Source organism: Alternaria conjuncta (genome assembly GCF_024043145.1).
Source record: "Alternaria conjuncta strain BMP 0040 chromosome Unknown scaffold_5, whole genome shotgun sequence".
Lineage (NCBI taxonomy): Eukaryota > Fungi > Ascomycota > Dothideomycetes > Pleosporales > Pleosporaceae > Alternaria > Alternaria conjuncta.
The window spans coordinates 2,036,458-2,054,880 of NW_026250094.1; the positions used below are offsets into that span (position 1 = coordinate 2,036,458).

Consider the following 18,423-nt stretch of genomic DNA (forward strand, 5'->3'; position numbering starts at 1 on the left):
TTCGGCAGTGTATGCGGTCTATCGCCGTTGCCTGTACGTCCGTAAGACTCCCGAGGCTATGGAGCCATCCCCGCATATCTTCTCAGTACCACTAGCCCAAGAGCCTCGGGAACTTCGCCCAATCTTCTCCTATGTTCACAGGACACGGGAAGGCTTTTCGTGATGCGAGCCTTTGGGAAACGTTTTTGAACTTTACTCAGTGATATTATTTGGGAGCTTCCTGGTCTTGATGTACTCAATTTAGTGGTGTCTGACGGGGAGATGGCTGACTAGCTAGGTGCTCATGTAGGTCCACCTGCATCAGTGATGAAGGCGGCTTGCTGCCCGTTCGTTGGGCAGCAAAGATCATGCAGAAAGAACGAGTGTAACACGATCGGTGTACTCTGATTCTTTGATGCGCCACTTGCAACTACTCTCGCTTGTTGAATGTGCTGGTCTTAGAACGCAGGCACCATGCGACTGAGTAAGACGGTAAATAATCGCAATGCAAGTGTATTTCCAACACACTATTGTTTACATTATGTAGCAGTATATTGCTGCTTGCAACTACATAAACATGTTCATGCCCTGGCCTTCGTTTAATTTCATAGGTCGCACGGCTTCAGGATGTTTACGGTCTGGGCCGCTCAGTGCAGCATGCAAAGTCACCCTTAACATGAATCAACATGTCACCATGTTGACATACGTGGTTCTAAATTAGCAAACGGACAGGAGGTTTGTGCAAGGTCGTATGTTTGCTGTCCTCTGCGACTTTAAGATAAGATGACTCGTCACTGAGGACATCTTGCCTATCGCCCCACCACCATGGCAGACATGACGGTACGAAACACTGCGAACCTAATCGCCAATATCAATAATGGTATCATGGTAGGCCAGAACTTCGGAAATATCAACCATGAGTCCGGATGCCATACCGATGAGCAGCGATTCGACAAGTGTACCAAAGCGCTCTGGGTGACAGACCCTGATGTCGACCGCGAATATGTTGTGAACACTAAGGGTAGCCCCGTTTCTGACACATGCGACTGGATCTGGCAAGACTGCACTTTCTCGGATTGGTTGGATGGGTCATCATCCAAGACCCTCTGGATTGCAGGTGGGCCTGGAAAAGGCAAAACAATGATTTCGGTTCATATCACGGCCTTGCTAGAGAAACGATGCAATGTTCGCAATGAAGTCTTCGCTTACTTCTTCTGCGACCATCGGGATTCGAATCGCAATTCGGCATGTGCAATACTTCGTACCTTGATACATCAAATCATCGACCAAAAACGAGGTCTACACAGCAAGGTCTACCCCTACGTTCGGGAGGATCGAAGAGCTGAGGCTACGATGCAGTCGCGCGATGCCCTTTGGCGAATCGTCACCGATCTACTGCACGAGCAGGAGCTTGAAGGTCTGGTGTATCTGATCGACGGGCTCGATGAGTGCGACGATGGAACAGCTCGTTGGTTGGCACAGAAGCTGTCTAAGCTCCATACCGATAGCTCCGACAAAGATATGAGAAACGTGAGGATTCTCGTTGCGAGTCGGAATATTACAAGCATGGACTTTGCGTCTAAGATCGACCTAGACACCATACAAGACCCGGGCTACAACGAGAGTATCACGAGATTCATCGATGCGCGAGTAGCTGGAATGGCAGATCAAGTGCCCGGTTGCACACGAGCGCTACAGGACCAAGTCAAACAAATCCTACAGTCACGCTCGGGCAACTCGTTCCTTTGGATTGGTTGCGTAATGGACGAATTGTCAGTCAAAGAGACGCCTACAGAGATCGAGAGTTCGTTGGCCGAGTTCCCTACCGGACTTGTCCCTCTCTATAACCGACTTTTTCACCAAGTACATCCAAATCCGCAATATCGCTCGGAATGTATCAGATTGCTGCACTGGGTGGCACAAGCGATGAGACCCATGAACCTAGCGGAGCTAGCAGCGGTGTTGGAAATCCGTGGGTCAGACACCATATCAGTGGAGCAGAGACTCAGTGATCGTATCACATGGTGTAGGTCTTTGCTCATCATCAGACATACCCCCGATACTGCTCACGCGCCTACGGTCGACCTGGTTCATTACTCACTAAAGGAACATCTGTTTGAGTCGAGCGTAGCAGACGACGCCGACATTCGGCCGTTTTTCTGTGAAGCAGATACAGTACACCACCAAATTGCGCACACGTGCTTGGATTATCTCCACAATAATCTCTCGGATAAGGAATACTGGTTCTGTGATGATGAAGATACAAATACGCGTCTTCCTCTATTATCATACGCCACAATCTACTGGCCAACTCATGTCAGGCTCATCAAAGCACAGTCAGAAGGCCTGGCTATGGATCTGTTAAAAAGCAGAATCGACACTTTCTTCAAACAAGATGGCATGGCATACACCAGCTGGTGGTGGTCATCCCATATGGTAAGAAGTCCTTCAATGAAACGGGAGTTGCCTGTTCAGTTCAGTGATCCCGAAAAGGGTCCTTCACTCAAGGAGCTGGAGACCATCCACCCAACGCATCTTTCGGCAGCTCTAGGCGTGCTACCGTGGATGGTCTACTTCTCTAACTTTCCCGGTATACCGCGTTCCGATGTCGTAAACCACTTTGTGAATCCAGCAGGGCAATCTCTACTGAATTACGCTGCCCACGGAGGTCACGAAAACGTAGTCATTTGGTTGTGTGATCAGGGCGCAACCGTAGACGATAGATCGGTCTTTGCCGCTGCCATTGAGGGTCATGCCAGCGTCCTGAAAGCTCTTCTTGATCGTGGAGGTCGCCCAAACGTCAGAGCATACAATCCTTCGACTAAGAAATGCGAGAATGAAACGGCACTCTGGGATGCGTGCGGTCAAGGTCTCGAAGACGTCGTGCATGTACTACTAGACGCCGGCGCTGATCCAGATGAGCTCAATCGCGCGCCACCAAATTTGATCGAGGTATGGGCAGCATTCACGCCTGCCTTTGTGGCAGCCTGCTTCGGTGGCAGCGAGCGTCTTGTGGAGACCTTGTTTTCCAGAACTAAAGACTTGCACCTTTACCTGGATTCTGGCATGAATTTAGCGATTTTATTCGGCCATGAAGCTGTGGTTCGATTTCTCTTACCAAAAATCAGTCCGATTGTCCACAAAAGCGAGCGAGAACAGAGATTTTTGTCTCTGGCCATGCGATCTGGGGTGTCTTCATCCATCTTCAAGCTCTTATTGAATTCTCTTCGTTGGAGCGCAGAATTGGTGGTTAGCTTGGGCAGCGACGGTTTCTGGGTCAAGAACCATGAGATTCTTCAGATGTTGCTGGAGAAAGAAGTTATGTCTCTTCATATTGCGGCTAAACACGGTTTCCTTCAGGCTGCGAATTTGCTTATCGCAAAAGGAGTGGAAATCAACGGCACCGACGAACAAGGAAAGACACCGCTCATCGTCGCAGCTGAGAGCGGGTTTGCAGAGGTTGTAGAGCTGCTACTGAAGAACGGGGCATCCGCCGAGATTACGGATCGGGATGGCAATGATGCTCGTATGAGTGCTGAGGCCAAAGGGCATGCACATGTAGTTCGCGTCGTTGATGAATGTGCTGTCAAGATGGAGAAGTAACTCGTAGCGCTGCCAACTTCACTATGTCGCTTTCGACCGAAACCACTTCACGTATGTTTGATTATGACCTCCTCCTTTCAGGCTTGATACTTGGATGGGGGAGCCACTTACCAACGGTGATCATGTGCTGATAACGCGGCTTGCTAGATTCATGTGATGGCCTGCGCTGGGATTTATAACTAGAAGAATCGTTACCTTGCGCTCCTGCGATATCAATCGTCTTAGCATATTCCAGCATGGCAGAAGCAGCCGGACTTACACTTGGTGCTCTCGGCATCGCTGCACTCTTCAATAACGCCCTTGAATGCTTTCAGTACGTTCGTGTAGCCAAAGATTTTGGCCAGGATTTCGAGACATACCAAATCAGGCTCCATTTATCCGAGATTCGGCTCTCTCATTGGGGAAGCGTTGTCGGTATCACGGACAAGGACGCTGAAACCCCTCTCCAATGCTCCCAAGGTGAGCAAGACGTCGCGCAACGGACGCTTGAGCATATCATCAAGCTGTTTCAGGTAACGGAGGAGAAGGCCAAAAACTTAGAGAGAAGATCATCAGAGCCTGAACTCAGCGATCGCATGAGGAAGTTGTGTGATAAGATGAACAAGCTAGCTCTAGGCAGAACCAATAAAGCATCCAAGACGAAAGACGGTCTGTACGCGAAGACGAAATGGGCGCTGTTCTCTCGGCAAGGTTTCATCGACCTCGTTGGGTCGATTTCCAGTCTAGTCAACGATCTTATATCCGCTTTTCCAGATGGTATCAAGAAGAATAGGGAGCGATTGTGCAACGAAGACGTAGAGGAGCTTGTTGCGAATGAACCGGAAGTCTCAACTCTGCTGAAGGACGCTTTGGGCGAGGATGACGAACAGATGCAAGGCGCATTGCAAAAGGCTGTTGCTGCGACACATCAAAATACCACTACTTTCTCTGGTTCTGGTGAGAATAAAGGGCTGCAACTAGGTCAGAATTATGGTTCGATGACGAACACCTTTGGTAGATGATATCTGGGGAGGAAAGTGAATATAGAAGAAACCATGTCGATTGATCACAGCTGGGTTGGTGTTGTCGTTGTGAAAGTCTCGAGCGCGTCAGGTGCGTTCGTTCCCGACATGACGTCGCGTGTCATCGGAACTGAGCCCCACAACGTTCCGAGAAATTTTGGCTTTCACCAGTCATCACTCTAATGCCCACTCGCCATCTCCGCATCCCAAATGTTAAACCCACGAGTAATTCAATCCACATCGCTTCCATACGTTCTTTGGTGCAAGTCGCTGCATCAAAGCCCCGCCGCGTTCCGATTTCCACGCTGAGAAGATCGATTAACTCCTTCACGCCCACCGCCAAACTCTACGAGCCGATTACTGCGACCGCCCCAACTAAGGGCAATATCTTCATCGTAACGATGCCTGAAACTAGCGTTCGGCGCGTGGATCCTCAGAAACTGGGGAAGATCACGTTCAGGAAGTCAGAGGACTTAATCGACGAATGGGACATAGAATACGACGATACAGAGGGCGAGGCTAATGCCGGAACACTAAAGCAAGCAGCGGACGAGCTTGTGAATACGAACATCCCGGTCGCCTTTCCAACAGAGACCGTATACGGACTTGGCGCGGATGCGACAAGAAGCGCGGCGGTAAAGGAGATCTTCGCGAGCAAAGGACGACCCGCCGACAACCCTTTGATCGTCCATATACACTCTTTACCTCAGCTTCGAGCGCTGCTTTTGGGCAGACTAGACGTCGTAGGAGACGGGAAGGATGCTGGGAAGGATCCCATACCGGATATCTACCGGCCGGTGATTGAGCGCTTCTGGCCTGGACCGCTGACCATTATTCTACCGGCCCCTGAGAATTCGATACTCGCACCCGAAGTCACGGCAGGCCTTCCTACCTTTGGCGCACGAATGCCACGTTCTATAATCGCCCTGTCCTTGTTGCGGCTATGCGGCCGACCGCTCGCCGCACCATCCGCGAACGCATCCACACGACCTTCACCGACCGCTGCGGAACACGTTTACGATGATCTAAACGGCAAACTAAACCTCATAATCGATGGTGGGCCATGCGAAGTCGGCGTTGAAAGCACAGTCATAGATGGACTTTCAAGCCCACCTGCGATACTGAGGCCGGGTGGCGTCACTGTGGAACAGTTACGGCAATGCCCAGGATGGGAGAACGTAGTGGTCGGATACAAGGATAAGCAAGCGGAAGACTCGAGTAAACCACGCGCGCCTGGGATGAAGTACAGACACTATAGTCCGAAGGCATCGGTTCTTCTGTTCGAGACAGGCGCGAACCAACCTACATCGGACGAGCTCAAGAGTAAGAGGCGCATCGGTGTCATTCGGACCAAGAGTTGGGATAAAGTGTTGGGTTTGGGCGCTGAGAAGGTGAAGACATCGGATACGAATGGACCAGGAATTTGCGCTTCACCGGACACGGCCGCTTCTCTAGACGCCAACGACTCGCCGTCGCGCCTTTCAAACCTTGTGCGGTCTGTCATCCAGCACGAAATACCGCACGCCGACCACTACATTGTGAAGCCTGAAGCAATCCAGGTTTGGGAAATCAATCTTGGCGCAAAGACTGAGGATGTTGCCAGAGGTCTATTTTCAGCACTAAGAGAGCTCGACAAGAAAGGCGTCGAGGTCATATATGTGGAGGGAATCGACGATAAAACAGGTGACGATATTGCCGCCGCGGTCATGAACCGACTCAGAAAAGCAGCAGAGATCAGGACATGAACAGGAAATGAACATGGCGCAGATCCTGATTGAATGAGCACGCTTCCATTTTCGTAACAATCACGCTCGACTGCTGATTGCCCGGTATCGATATTCGGCCATACAATACATGCTTGACACGTCGATGAACAACTCAGTGATGCATTTGGCGAATGTAAATATCTGTTGGCAATAAAACGACTCTCCGACACCTCTCCCTCTGCGACATATAACGACCCTTCTGAACGTTTTGCAAGTACATTAGCGCCGCTACCATGTCTACTCGCAACGTGTATCTCAGCCTCATTGCACTGATAGTTAGCTGTACTCTGGGAGCTCCCCAAGATGAGAATAACAATCAGACATCCACGACAACCAATCAGCTGCCGCCAATCAGGAGTTCTACTACGACTTTTACCTTTACTGGAACAACAACTACTACACTACCTTATGTGCCGCCTCATGAGACTGGCAACTATTCCTCCGGGTTCGCCGTCCCGCCATCACCAGGCTCAGTGACGGCACTGTCCGATAGGCCTGACTACAGTAAGCCCACTAGCACAGCTGTCACTCTGATATGCCCTCATCCGACTGAACCATGCATTATCGACGGTATTCCCATATGGCCGTCTGGCACTACCTCTCTCGTCTTACCGTCCTTTACATATGATCCTTTGCCGACCTCCATGGCTTCTGGTTCTCTTCCAAGCGCGGGCAGTACAATGGTGACTGATACACTTGCCACGTCTGCCAGCCCAACCAGTCCGATGGGTAAAAGTACTACTTGCTCCCACACTATGTCGCATATTGTACCTGGCAATTCCAGCACCGATCTGCCTTGGACACCTGTATTGCCTTGGATAACGCGCTGGGAAACCTTGAGCACACCGTCAGGAAGCCTCCCTACATTCTCGGTATTGAGCAGTGCCGCATCTGGAATACCAGCGACACCATTGGCAATGCCGATTACCTCTGGGTCAGAGACTTCCGAATTCTACTGGCCTACAAGGAGCGCCATAACTACACCTAACGTAAGTATTATATCCACCGCCTCTGCAGTTCCCCCTACATCCCCTGCCACATCAACTCACTCACGTTGCAAGGCAAAATCTACGCAGGCTCCCGATGCCAAAGCCCCCGTGAAAGCTCGAGACACAGGAATAAAGATGAGGAACATCAGCACTGGCCATTCTTCCATTCTCAGTTCGAAGACCGAGTACATTGATGTATCGCTGTTTAGAGAAATGGATAACGCAACACCTTCTGCGGGACGAGACGAAGAGAGCAAGGCGACGAAAAGGCGGATAAATTACTGGACTCGCTTTTTCGCTGTTGCAGAAACTGGAGGACGGTTGGTGAAACAGTGTTTGGCCTGCGATCAAGAGGGAGAGGTTACTTGCTTGCCTGGCGGAAAGTATACATGGTGTACGGATGGGTGTGCTGTGACGTTGAACTTGGGCTGTGACATGGTATGCAAAGAGGGGATCATACGCAAAGAAGGGAACTATTGCGTACGATGAGGGTATCCATAGATGAACGTTGTATTGTAACAACCATGTCTTTACTTCTTGGGAAGCAGCCAAAGTCTTGCACATGTCTACATCCACACATCCCTTCTACAAGACTGCGTGAAAGGTTGCCACCCACTGTCAAGCTTCCAGGGTCTTCACGCCGACGTTTCACCACGACAACGTCAACCCGAAAAACCCACAGTCAACCGACTTATCAGTTTACGCAACGAACTGTTGCCACCAGCGTTTCGGAACGTACTGGCTTTCGGCGAACCGCTGTTTGTCTTGAAACACCTTACGATAGTGAACTACATGTTCGATTGCCATCTCGGAGGAACATGATGCGATCGGTCCCAGTCCTTGGAATTCCAAAGAGGCTAAGTCACCATACCAGTACAGGTGCCTGACGATCGACACTGTACGTCACCTGCAGGGCAGTGCATCCTAGCCGACCAGCAACCTTGGATGATCTGGGACTCGCAGTTTCACAACTCTCCGGGGCTTACCATCGTACACAGGCAGAGAGGCCCTGCATCACGGCTTGTCCTTCTCGTAGGTTTGTGCCAAAGACCGTGTGCTGTGCGATCTACCGACGTCACGTGCGCACTGTGAGATTCTGGACCGCGGAATCCAGGCCACCCACGCACCACGCCCGGGTCGTTGCTTCCGATGCCGAACCGTGCCCACGATCCAGAACTGTCGGAGCGAGTGGAGATCATTACGTGTACTCGCGACTTCGCGATGAGCTATAATATCGCAAACCTCGCCCTTATTCTCAGCCCCAGGAATTTCAGAACGACAAACAATGGCAAACGTAGACACATGTCATGCCCAACTGTTGGGAGATGAAGTTTGACACACCGGGCGCAGAGCGCATGCGTTAGGCTGCGCAAGACCAGCAGCGCTTATGCAGGAACCTCCTTCCTATCGATAGGCTATATCGATAGCGCAGGGCTGGTTGACAGTCGCCTCGACTCGTATTGGATGCGTGTTAGTGTGCCAGCGAATGAGGTGCCTCACCGTGGAGAATAGGTTCTCTTGTTGCTGGCACAAAATCGGGGAGGCAGATCTCGAGCGCAATGTCTTCAGGCGCATACGATGGGAGTTCTCGTTGTGATTGTGTGACGTCGGTGGAAGCGTCACAGCTGCGTTATCTGTTTATCGGCAAGCAGAAGGAAACAAAGACGTTCGGAGCCCGATAGAGGGCGGGATATGTCGGTAATTGTGACAAGGACCAGCCTGGCGGAGCGCTTTCGCGTGCGTACCACGTTGTCGTTGTCGTTGTGGTTGACGTGGGTGTGTGTAAGGTCACCGTTGATGCGACCCGACACCTTGTCCATGAACACCGGAAATAATCTTATCGTGACTTGTGAATCTGTCGACGCTTCAGAACACTGCGAACATAACAATGGATAATTGAGGTGTGCTAAGCTGAGCTGAAGTGCATGAGCAAGGGAGCCGGCTGAGTACGAGGTCGCGCGCGGAGGGCCTGCCGTGCCACATCGGTTGGTATTTTTGCATCGGACCGCCTCAGTGTTGACTCGTCGATACGAGAAAGCCTCGTCAGCATCGCATACGCCTTCTCGGCACACCTCCAGTCCTGAGCCCCTTTGGGTCGCGAGCCCGAACACGGTTAACGCTCAACAAACAGGACGATGGTCGCCGGGATGAGGGCCTCGTCATCGCTCGATAGAACTGGTCAGACTCCCGCAGAGGCGATCACACTTTCGGAAATGAGAGCGTCTGCGTCTAGAACATAGATGGGCGTTTACTAAGTAATTACTTAGTAATTACTAAGTTACTAATTAGTAATTCTTAAATAGGCTTAGTACCTAGTAATTACTAATTAGTAATTACTAATTAGTAATTACTAAAAAAAAAAAATTAGTAATTACTAATTAGTATTACTTAGTAATTACTAATTAGTAAATTTAGATAAGAAGAAAGAAAAAGATATATATAAGAATAAGTATATATAAAAGAAAAGTAGTTATTTTAATATTATTATATATAATATATTAGTATTTTAAATTAATACTAAAGCTATAAATATATTATTTTAGCTAAATATAATAGATTTAATATATAATAAAGTAAAGATAAAAGTAAGTATAGTTTTCTTTATACTATCTAATATAGTAATAGTATTATAGTAATATAGTAGTAAAACTAGTAATATAATAGAGAGCTAAATAGCTATTAAACTTAAGAGTTAGTATACTAAGTAAAGCTAGGTCTAGATAGTATTTAGATAAGAATAATAACTATATATATATATATATAATATAATTAACTATATTAAGTATTTATTCTAATAGAGATACTACTAGTCTCTTTACTATAGTAATAATAATATTAAAAGTTTATATAGCTTTTAAGTATACTATTATATTAAACTTAAGTAATTATAATACTTAGTAAACTAAATAAGTATTAATAGTAATAAATATTACTATATAAAAAATAAAACTATAGTAAAATAAAATTCTACTTACTTATAGTTATAATTATATTAGTTAATACTTTAAGTATAATAACTAAATATATATATAATAATAAGATTATATATAATCTTAACTATATTAATAGTTACTTAGTAGTTTAATTTAATTAAATTATAAAATAGTATAATATATAAAAAATATAAGTAAGTATAATATAAAATAATACTATATAAAGTAGTAAAATATAGTATAAAAAATAAAATTTAGTAAAATTTACTATAAAGTAGTATAACTTAGTAAAAAATAGTAAAGTTTAGTATAACTTAGTATAATTTAGTAAAAAGTAGTATAATTTAGTAAAAAGTAGTATAATCTAGTAAAAAGTAGTAAAGTTTAGTATAACTTAGTATAATCTAGTAAAAAGTAGTAAAGTTTAGTATAACTTAGTATAATCTAGTAAAAAGTAGTAAAGTTTAGTATAACTTAGTATAATTTAGTAAAAAGTAGTAAAGTTTAGTATAACTTAGTATAGTTTAGTAAAAAGTAGTAAAGTTTAGTATAACTTAGTATAGTTTAGTAAAAAGTAGTAAAGTTTAGTATAACTTAGTATAATTTAGTAAAGTTTAGTATATATACTTTATAATATTAAACTAAGTTATACTATATATTACTAAGTTATACTACTTTATACTAAACTTTACTACTTTTTACTAAGTTATACTACTTTATACTAAACTTTACTACTTTTTACTAAGTTATACTACTTTATACTAAACTTTACTACTTTTTACTAAGTTTTACTAAGCTATACTAAACTTTACTATTTTTTACTAAGTTTTACTACTTTTTACTAAGTTTTACTACTTTTTACTAAGTTATACTACTTTTTACTAAGTTTTACTACTTTTTACTAAGTTATACTACTTTATACTAAGTTATACTACTTTTTACTAAGTTATACTACTTTATACTAAGCTTTACTACTTTATACTATACTTTACTACTTTTTACTATTTTATACTAAACTTTACTATTTTATACTACTTTATACTAAGTTATACTACTTTATACTAAACTTTATAACTTTATTTTTTTTAATTAAAAAGTTATTTTATATTTTATTTTATTATTTTATTTAAAGCTATACTTTATTTACTAAACTAATAAATAAAAATAAAAATATAAATATAATAAATATTTTAAAAAAAATAAGCTTATCTTTAACTTATAAAGTAGTATATAGCTATTTTAAAAAGCTTTAGTATAGAACTATACTACTAAGCTAAACTACTAAGATATACTACTAAGATATACTACTAAACTATACTACTAAACTAAACTACTAAGCTAAACTACTAAACTAAACTACTAAGCTAAACTACTAAACTATTCTATTAAAGCTATATTATAAAGATTTACTATAAAGATTTACTATTAAAGATTTACTACAAAGATTTACTATAAATATATTAGTTACTACTAAGAATCGAACTTACGCTCTTTAGTTATACTAATATATAGTTTAGAAGAAAATTACTACTAGACTATATAAGTCTATAGTTTTGTTTAAGTATAGTAGAATCTAATAAAATATATACTAAATACGTATTACTTATATTATATCTACTAGTAGTATTTATACTACTACTTTCTAAGTATTATCTTAACTACTATTATATAAAAAAAAGATTAAAGTTATAAAAAGTTTACTATTTAATAACTAGAAAGATATTTACTTTATATCTATATAATTATATAGCTTAATAGCTAAAACTTTAATAAATTTAAAAGAAAATAAGTTATTAAGCTATAGAGTTTTAAGATATAAAAGATAGATAGTTTAGAAATAGAAAGACTTAAAGTTTAGTAGTTAAGAATTATAATAATAAAGTAGTAGTATAGTTATATAAATTAATAGTTAATAAGTTAAATACTAAAGATATTATATATATAAATAGTTAAAAGGTTAAAAAGTTAAATAGCTAAGTAGTTAAAAAGTAAAAACACTAATTATTAATAGATTAATATATTAAAATAAGTTATATTATTAGATAGACTATAAGCTAAGTAGTTAGCTAGTTAATAAATTATAAATTAAGGTAGTAAGAAAAATTAATAGTTAGATAGCTATATAGTTAACTTAATTTAATATTCTAAAGTTAAGTATTAAAATAATTAAAAGAAAAGTAATAATAATAAGTTATAGTATAATATAGTTAGAGTTAAAAAGAAATCTAGTTAACTAGTATAAAAGTTATATAGCGAACTAAACTATTATAAGTAGCTAGTAGTATAGTAAGTAAATAAAGTATATAGCTTATAGAAAAGCTAGCTTAAAGAATACTTAGCTAGTAATAGAGTTAAATAGTTAGTAGTATAGTTAATTAGTAGTATAGTTAGATAGTAAGATAAATTAATATTAGAATAGTTATATAGTAGATAGTATATAAAAATAAGTAGCTAATAAAATAGCTACTTAGTAAAAGAGTTAGATAGTAGAGTATATAAATAGTAATAAAATAATATAACTTAAAATTATAATATTTTATAAACTTTAGAAGAGATAAATAACTTAATAGCTTAAGAATATAAATAGATAGTAACTTTATAGTTTAAGATTATTAAGAACTAAAAACTAAAAACTAAAAACTAAAAACTAAAGTCTAAAAGATAACTAAGAATCTAAAATAAAAAGAAAACTAAAAACCTAAGACTAAAAGAAAACTAAAAATCTAAGACAAAAAGAAAACTAAAAACCTAAGACTAAAAGAAAACTAAAAATCTAAGATAAAAAGAAAACTAAAAATCTAAGACTAAAAGAAAACTAATTATCTCTAGAGTTAAGTGTAGAGATCTAATAGAACTTAGAAGTTGAATTCTAAGCTCTAATAGCTAGAAACTAAGTTTAAACTATAGTTTCTAAGCTATTACTAGAGTCTTTTATAGCTAAAAACTCTAAAAACTCTAAAGCTTCTAGAGAAGACCTTTCTAGCTCTAGAGCAATATCTCTAGTAGAAGCTATTAAACTAATAGTATCTATCTCTTCTTTAGAAAAGTAAGATTTATTATATATATTAAGTCTATCTAAGTAATAGATCTCTTTGCTAAAAAAGTAAGCTTTAAGATTAAGAAATTTATCTTTATCTTTAAGCTCGTCTTTAATAGCGTTAATATTTTTAGACTTAAGTATAAACTTAGATATAAAGCTTTTAATAAGATCTATATAATAGTTAGTTTAAAGTTTTAATATAAAGTAAATACAAAGTAAAATAAGAATAAAAAAGATAATAAAATATACTTACTAAAGTCTTTAAATACAATACTAATCTTAGTAATATAAGTATTTAGATACTCTATAGTAGACGAAAGAGAAGTATTCTTTTTATACTTTTTAATAAGAAAGAGATACTCTAAGTCTATACTATTCTCTCTAAGTAGTTCTATTAAAAGTTAGTAAAAAGATTTTAAATAAAATAATAAAGATAATAGAGTATATACTTACTAAGAGTAGAAGAGTACCTAGTACTATTATAGTACTTAAGTCTAGCTAAGTAATAGATAATACGTAAAGTATTTAGATAGTCTATAATAAAAGAACTAGACTCTAAGTCTATCTTCTTATAGTTATTAATTATAGCTTTAATAGTAGAGTCTAACTTAGTAGACTTTACTATAAAGCTATTATTAACAAAGCTAGTAAGAAAATAAACTTTAGAAAAGCTAGGCATTTTCTATAAATACTAATAAAAGTAAATAGAAAGTAAATATAGTTATAAACTATAGTAAAGATAGATAGTAAAGTAGATAGTAAAGTAGATAGTAAAGTAGATAGTAGAGTAGATAGTAGTAGATAGTAGAAGTATTGTCTGCTTTAATCTAGAGGTAGAGAGCGTACTCTTATATATCTCTTTCTTTCTCTTTTCTCTATATACGCTTACGCATAAACTACACTATTTTAGACTCTAACACTAGTATATTTAGAATTTAAAACGCTTGTTTTATAAGCGTTAATATTAATACTTCTAACACTAGTACGTTTAGAATCTAAAACGCTTGTTTTATAAGCGTTAATATCTAAAATAATTCTAAAACTAGTCTAATACTAGTTTAATACTAGTATATTTAGAATCTAAAATACTAGTTTTACTAGTATTAGAGTCTAAAATAGCGTAGTTTATGCGTAGATAGACGTAGAGAAAGAAAAGAGGAAGAGATATATAAGAGTATACTCTCTACCTCTAGATTAAAGTAGACAACACTTCTACTATCTACTACTATCTACTACTTACTACTATCTACTTCTATCTACTACTATCTACTACTATCTACTACTATTTATCTTTTTACTACTATTTATTTTATATATTATTCTTTTTTAAAAGATTTTATATAAGTAAAAGTAAATACTTAGATATTTAAGTCTTAGTACTTTATCTACTATCTTTTCTTTTATATTTAGCTATTGCTAGCTAGATTTCTATTTTAGTATTAGCTATTATCTAGCTTAGTAAGCTAGTCTTACTACTAGATTACTATACTACTTTTTAGTTAGTACTATCTCTACTAGTTATTATAGCTAGTACTAGTTACTTTTTTAGTTTTAGTATTAGCTTTTATCTAGCTTAATAAGCTAGTTTTATTATTAGATAGTTATACTATGTTTTAGTATTATCTACCTTATTAGTTATACTAATTACTATATCTATTTATCTACTAGTATTTTATATCTTCTAAAATGTCTACTTCTAGATCTAGAAAAGTAGATATTTTATCTAGTAGTTTTACGTTACCTACTTTAGAAGATAGTTTTTATTTATTTAAAGATAATTTATTTACTAGAGAATTACTACCTTTAAACTCTACTAATAGTAATAAAAATAGAATTAAAATAGACTATACTAATTGTACTTATAGTACTTTATCTAGTTAGTCTATTAATACTACTAATTTAAAATTACATTATAAGCATAAACATAGAAATTTAATATATACTAGTAGTAATATAGATAATATAGAAGAAAGTAGTTCTAGTTTAGATATAAATAGTAGTTTTAGTACTACTAGCTCTTCTAGTAATTCTAATCTATTTAATAGTACTATACGTAAAAGACCTAGTTTTATACTATTTAATAAAGAAGAATATAGAAGTTTTCTTTTAAAGTTTATTATTAATAATAATCTACCTTTTAAGATAGTAGAAAGTAATAGTTTTAATAATCTTTTAAAGTTTCTTAAAGACGATATACTTACTATAAGTAGACGTAGTATTAAAGAAGATTTAGATAAGCTATATAATAAAGAATTTAATAAAATTAAAAAGAAGTTAGCTAGTAATATAAGCTTCTTTTCTCTTACTTTAGACAAGTAGAGCTTTAGTAATAGTATAGACTTTTTAGGTATAACTATTAGCTTTTATAATAATTCTTTTAACTTAGAAAGCTTCTTAATAGCTTTTAAAAATCTAGAAGACTACGAGAGCTATACAGGTATAATACTATATAATTTACTAGATAAAGTATTAAAAGATTTAAATATAAATAAAAGAATTCTATCTATTACTAGAGATAATGCTAGTTCTATTACTAGTTTAGTACAAGAACTAAAAGAAAATTATAATACTAAATATAAAATAGAAATTATAGATAATAGATGCGTAGCACATATTTTAAACTTAATTACTAATAGCTTTTTAACTTATTTATGTTTTATACCTAGTAATACTATAGCTTATAATACTAAAGTTAAAAATCTAATTAAAGATAATAGAGACTATAGTTTATTATATAAAGAATATACAGATCTACCTAATCTAGTATATAGTATTGTTAATACTATTAAATATAATATTTACTTTAAGAATAACTTTAAAAAACTAGTAAGACAATATAAAAAAATAGATTATAGTACTTTAGTAGGCCTAGAAAGACTAGTTAAAGATAATACTACTAGGTAGCTATCTACATATAATATGCTAGATAGATTTATCTATTTTAAAGAAGAAATAAATACTTTATTAACTAAGGCTAAAGAAGAGCCTAATAATAGAAGAAAAAACTTTAAAATAGATAGATTTAATATTATAGAAGTAGAGTAGAATTATTTAATATATATAAGAGATACTCTAGAGATATTTAGAAAACCTACTATTAAATTTTAAGCAACTAGTTATTCTACTAGCTATTTAGTAATACTGTATATAACTAGACTTCTTACTAAACTAGAAGATATTACTAGAAATAATACTACTAATATTAACTATAATATATTTATAGAAGTAGCTATTAAAGAAGCTATAAATAAATTACTAGAGTATTATTCTATTAAAGATACTAGAGTAATTAATACTAAAGTAAAAGATTTATATATAATAACTACACTAAATCCGCAATTTAAGCTTAATATCTTTAAAACTCTTAGTTATAGCGAAGATATAATAGAACTAATAAAAGACTTATTATATAGTATATACTTTAAATATAGAAATAATTATATCTTTAATACTAATAATAATAATAATAATAATAATAATAGTATAGATATAGATATAGAAGCTTCTAATCTAGATATAGATTATAGTAGCGATAATAAGTTTTATAAAGATAATAGTATAACTATACCTAAAGAAGAGCTAGAGATCTATCTAGAAGAAGAAGTAATTTCGTAAAATATAAGTATAATAGATTACTATAACGCTAATAAACAAAAGTTTCCTATCTTATATAATATAGCTAGAGACTATTTAGCTATTTCTTCTTCTTCTAGTGCTAGCGAAAGCGAATTTAGTAAAGCTAGTAGTGTAGTAACTAAAGCTAGAAATAGATTATTACCTAATACTATTAAATAATTACTTTGTTTAAAATCGTAGAATAGTATAAGTCTAGAAGAACTAGAGATTAACGATAATATAGATCTAGATCTAGAATCTAATTATAGTAGTAGTTCTAGTAATAGTACTATTATAGACTAAGATATAGCTTATATAGTTTTCTATTTTCTTTCTTTTTTCTTTTTTTTCTTTTAGGTAGTATTAGATAGATAAAGCTTTATATAGATTAGTTAATACTATTAGATTTTCTTATATACTTTTATTTATTTATTCTTTTTTATCTAACTATACTAACTAGACTAATAGATAGTAATAAAACTAATTTAGTATATATAATATAGCTATTTCTTATATAAAGCTTAATACTTTACTTAATTACTATTTTACTTTATTAGTAGTTTACTATACTACTAGTTACTTATATTATTACTTAACTAAAATATCTACTTACTATAATACTAAGAAGCTAAATACTATTAATTATTACTTATATACTATTTTTGTTTTATTATTTTAATCTAACTATATTAACTTAATTTTTACGTACTAACTATTACTTTATATATATATCTAAATATTATTATTTTATATCTAGTAAATCTTTTTAATATATAAGTTTCTTATTACTTATTAGTATTTATATATATTACTATAAATACTTATAAATACGTTATACTTTTATATATTTAATAAACTTTTTATAATTTAATAAGTTTACTTATTTAATAGTATCTATACTTACTTTTTTCTTTTCTTTTAATACCTTTAGTATTTAGCTTAGTAGAGTCTACTATTAACGTCTACTTATACGTTATTTTTATAATAGCTAGTAACTTTATAGAACTTAGCTATATCTTTTTACTTTAAACTTTAGATAATATTTAAATATATTATCTCTTTTATTAACTTTTTTTTTAAGTATACTCTATATACTTTTACTATTAAAAACTTTATTACTACTATATAATTTACTATATCTATTTTTAAACTATTTAGTTTCTTTATAAGTTTAAACTAAGACTATTATCTACTTTTTTTTATACTTTAGTTACTAAATACTTCTAGTACTATTTATATTTTATATATATCTAGACTTTAGTTACTTACTATATACTATTGCAGAACACACCTCTAAATGCTCCTTAAGAGCATAGCACGTAATTATACTAGTATAGATTAAGATAAGCTCTTAGAAGCTTTACTACTTAAGAAAGCTTTCTAAGTAAGCTTATAATATAATAATTTATTTTCTATTTATTTCTATACTTCTAGACGTAATAGTTATAAGCCTAGCGCTTTAAGAAGATAATATAGTTCTATATTTATATACTTAAA

The 18,423-nt window shown here is 36.0% G+C and overlaps 3 protein-coding genes across 3 annotated transcripts; all 3 read left to right on the forward strand.

The window, feature by feature from the left end:
* Positions 1-804: 804 nt before the first annotated feature.
* On the forward strand, positions 805-3,582 carry J4E85_004321 (uncharacterized protein; the record flags this gene model as incomplete). The annotated part of the gene is made up of 2 exons (XM_051468580.1): positions 805-2,837; positions 3,234-3,582. 2 exons carry the CDS (start codon positions 805-807, stop codon positions 3,580-3,582), a joined length of 2,382 nt encoding a protein of 793 aa, XP_051328172.1.
* A 236-nt stretch (positions 3,583-3,818) lies between these two features.
* On the forward strand, positions 3,819-6,328 carry J4E85_004322 (uncharacterized protein; the record flags this gene model as incomplete). Its single annotated transcript, XM_051468581.1, has 2 exons — positions 3,819-4,542; positions 4,851-6,328. 2 exons carry the CDS (start codon positions 3,819-3,821, stop codon positions 6,326-6,328), a joined length of 2,202 nt encoding a protein of 733 aa, XP_051328173.1.
* A 776-nt stretch (positions 6,329-7,104) lies between these two features.
* Positions 7,105-7,337, forward strand: J4E85_004323 (uncharacterized protein; the record flags this gene model as incomplete). Its single annotated transcript, XM_051468582.1, is given in 2 exon segments — positions 7,105-7,116; positions 7,134-7,337. The coding sequence occupies 2 exon segments, from the start codon at positions 7,105-7,107 to the stop codon at positions 7,335-7,337; spliced, it is 216 nt and encodes a 71-aa protein (XP_051328174.1).
* Between the last annotated feature and the right edge of the window lie 11,086 nt (positions 7,338-18,423).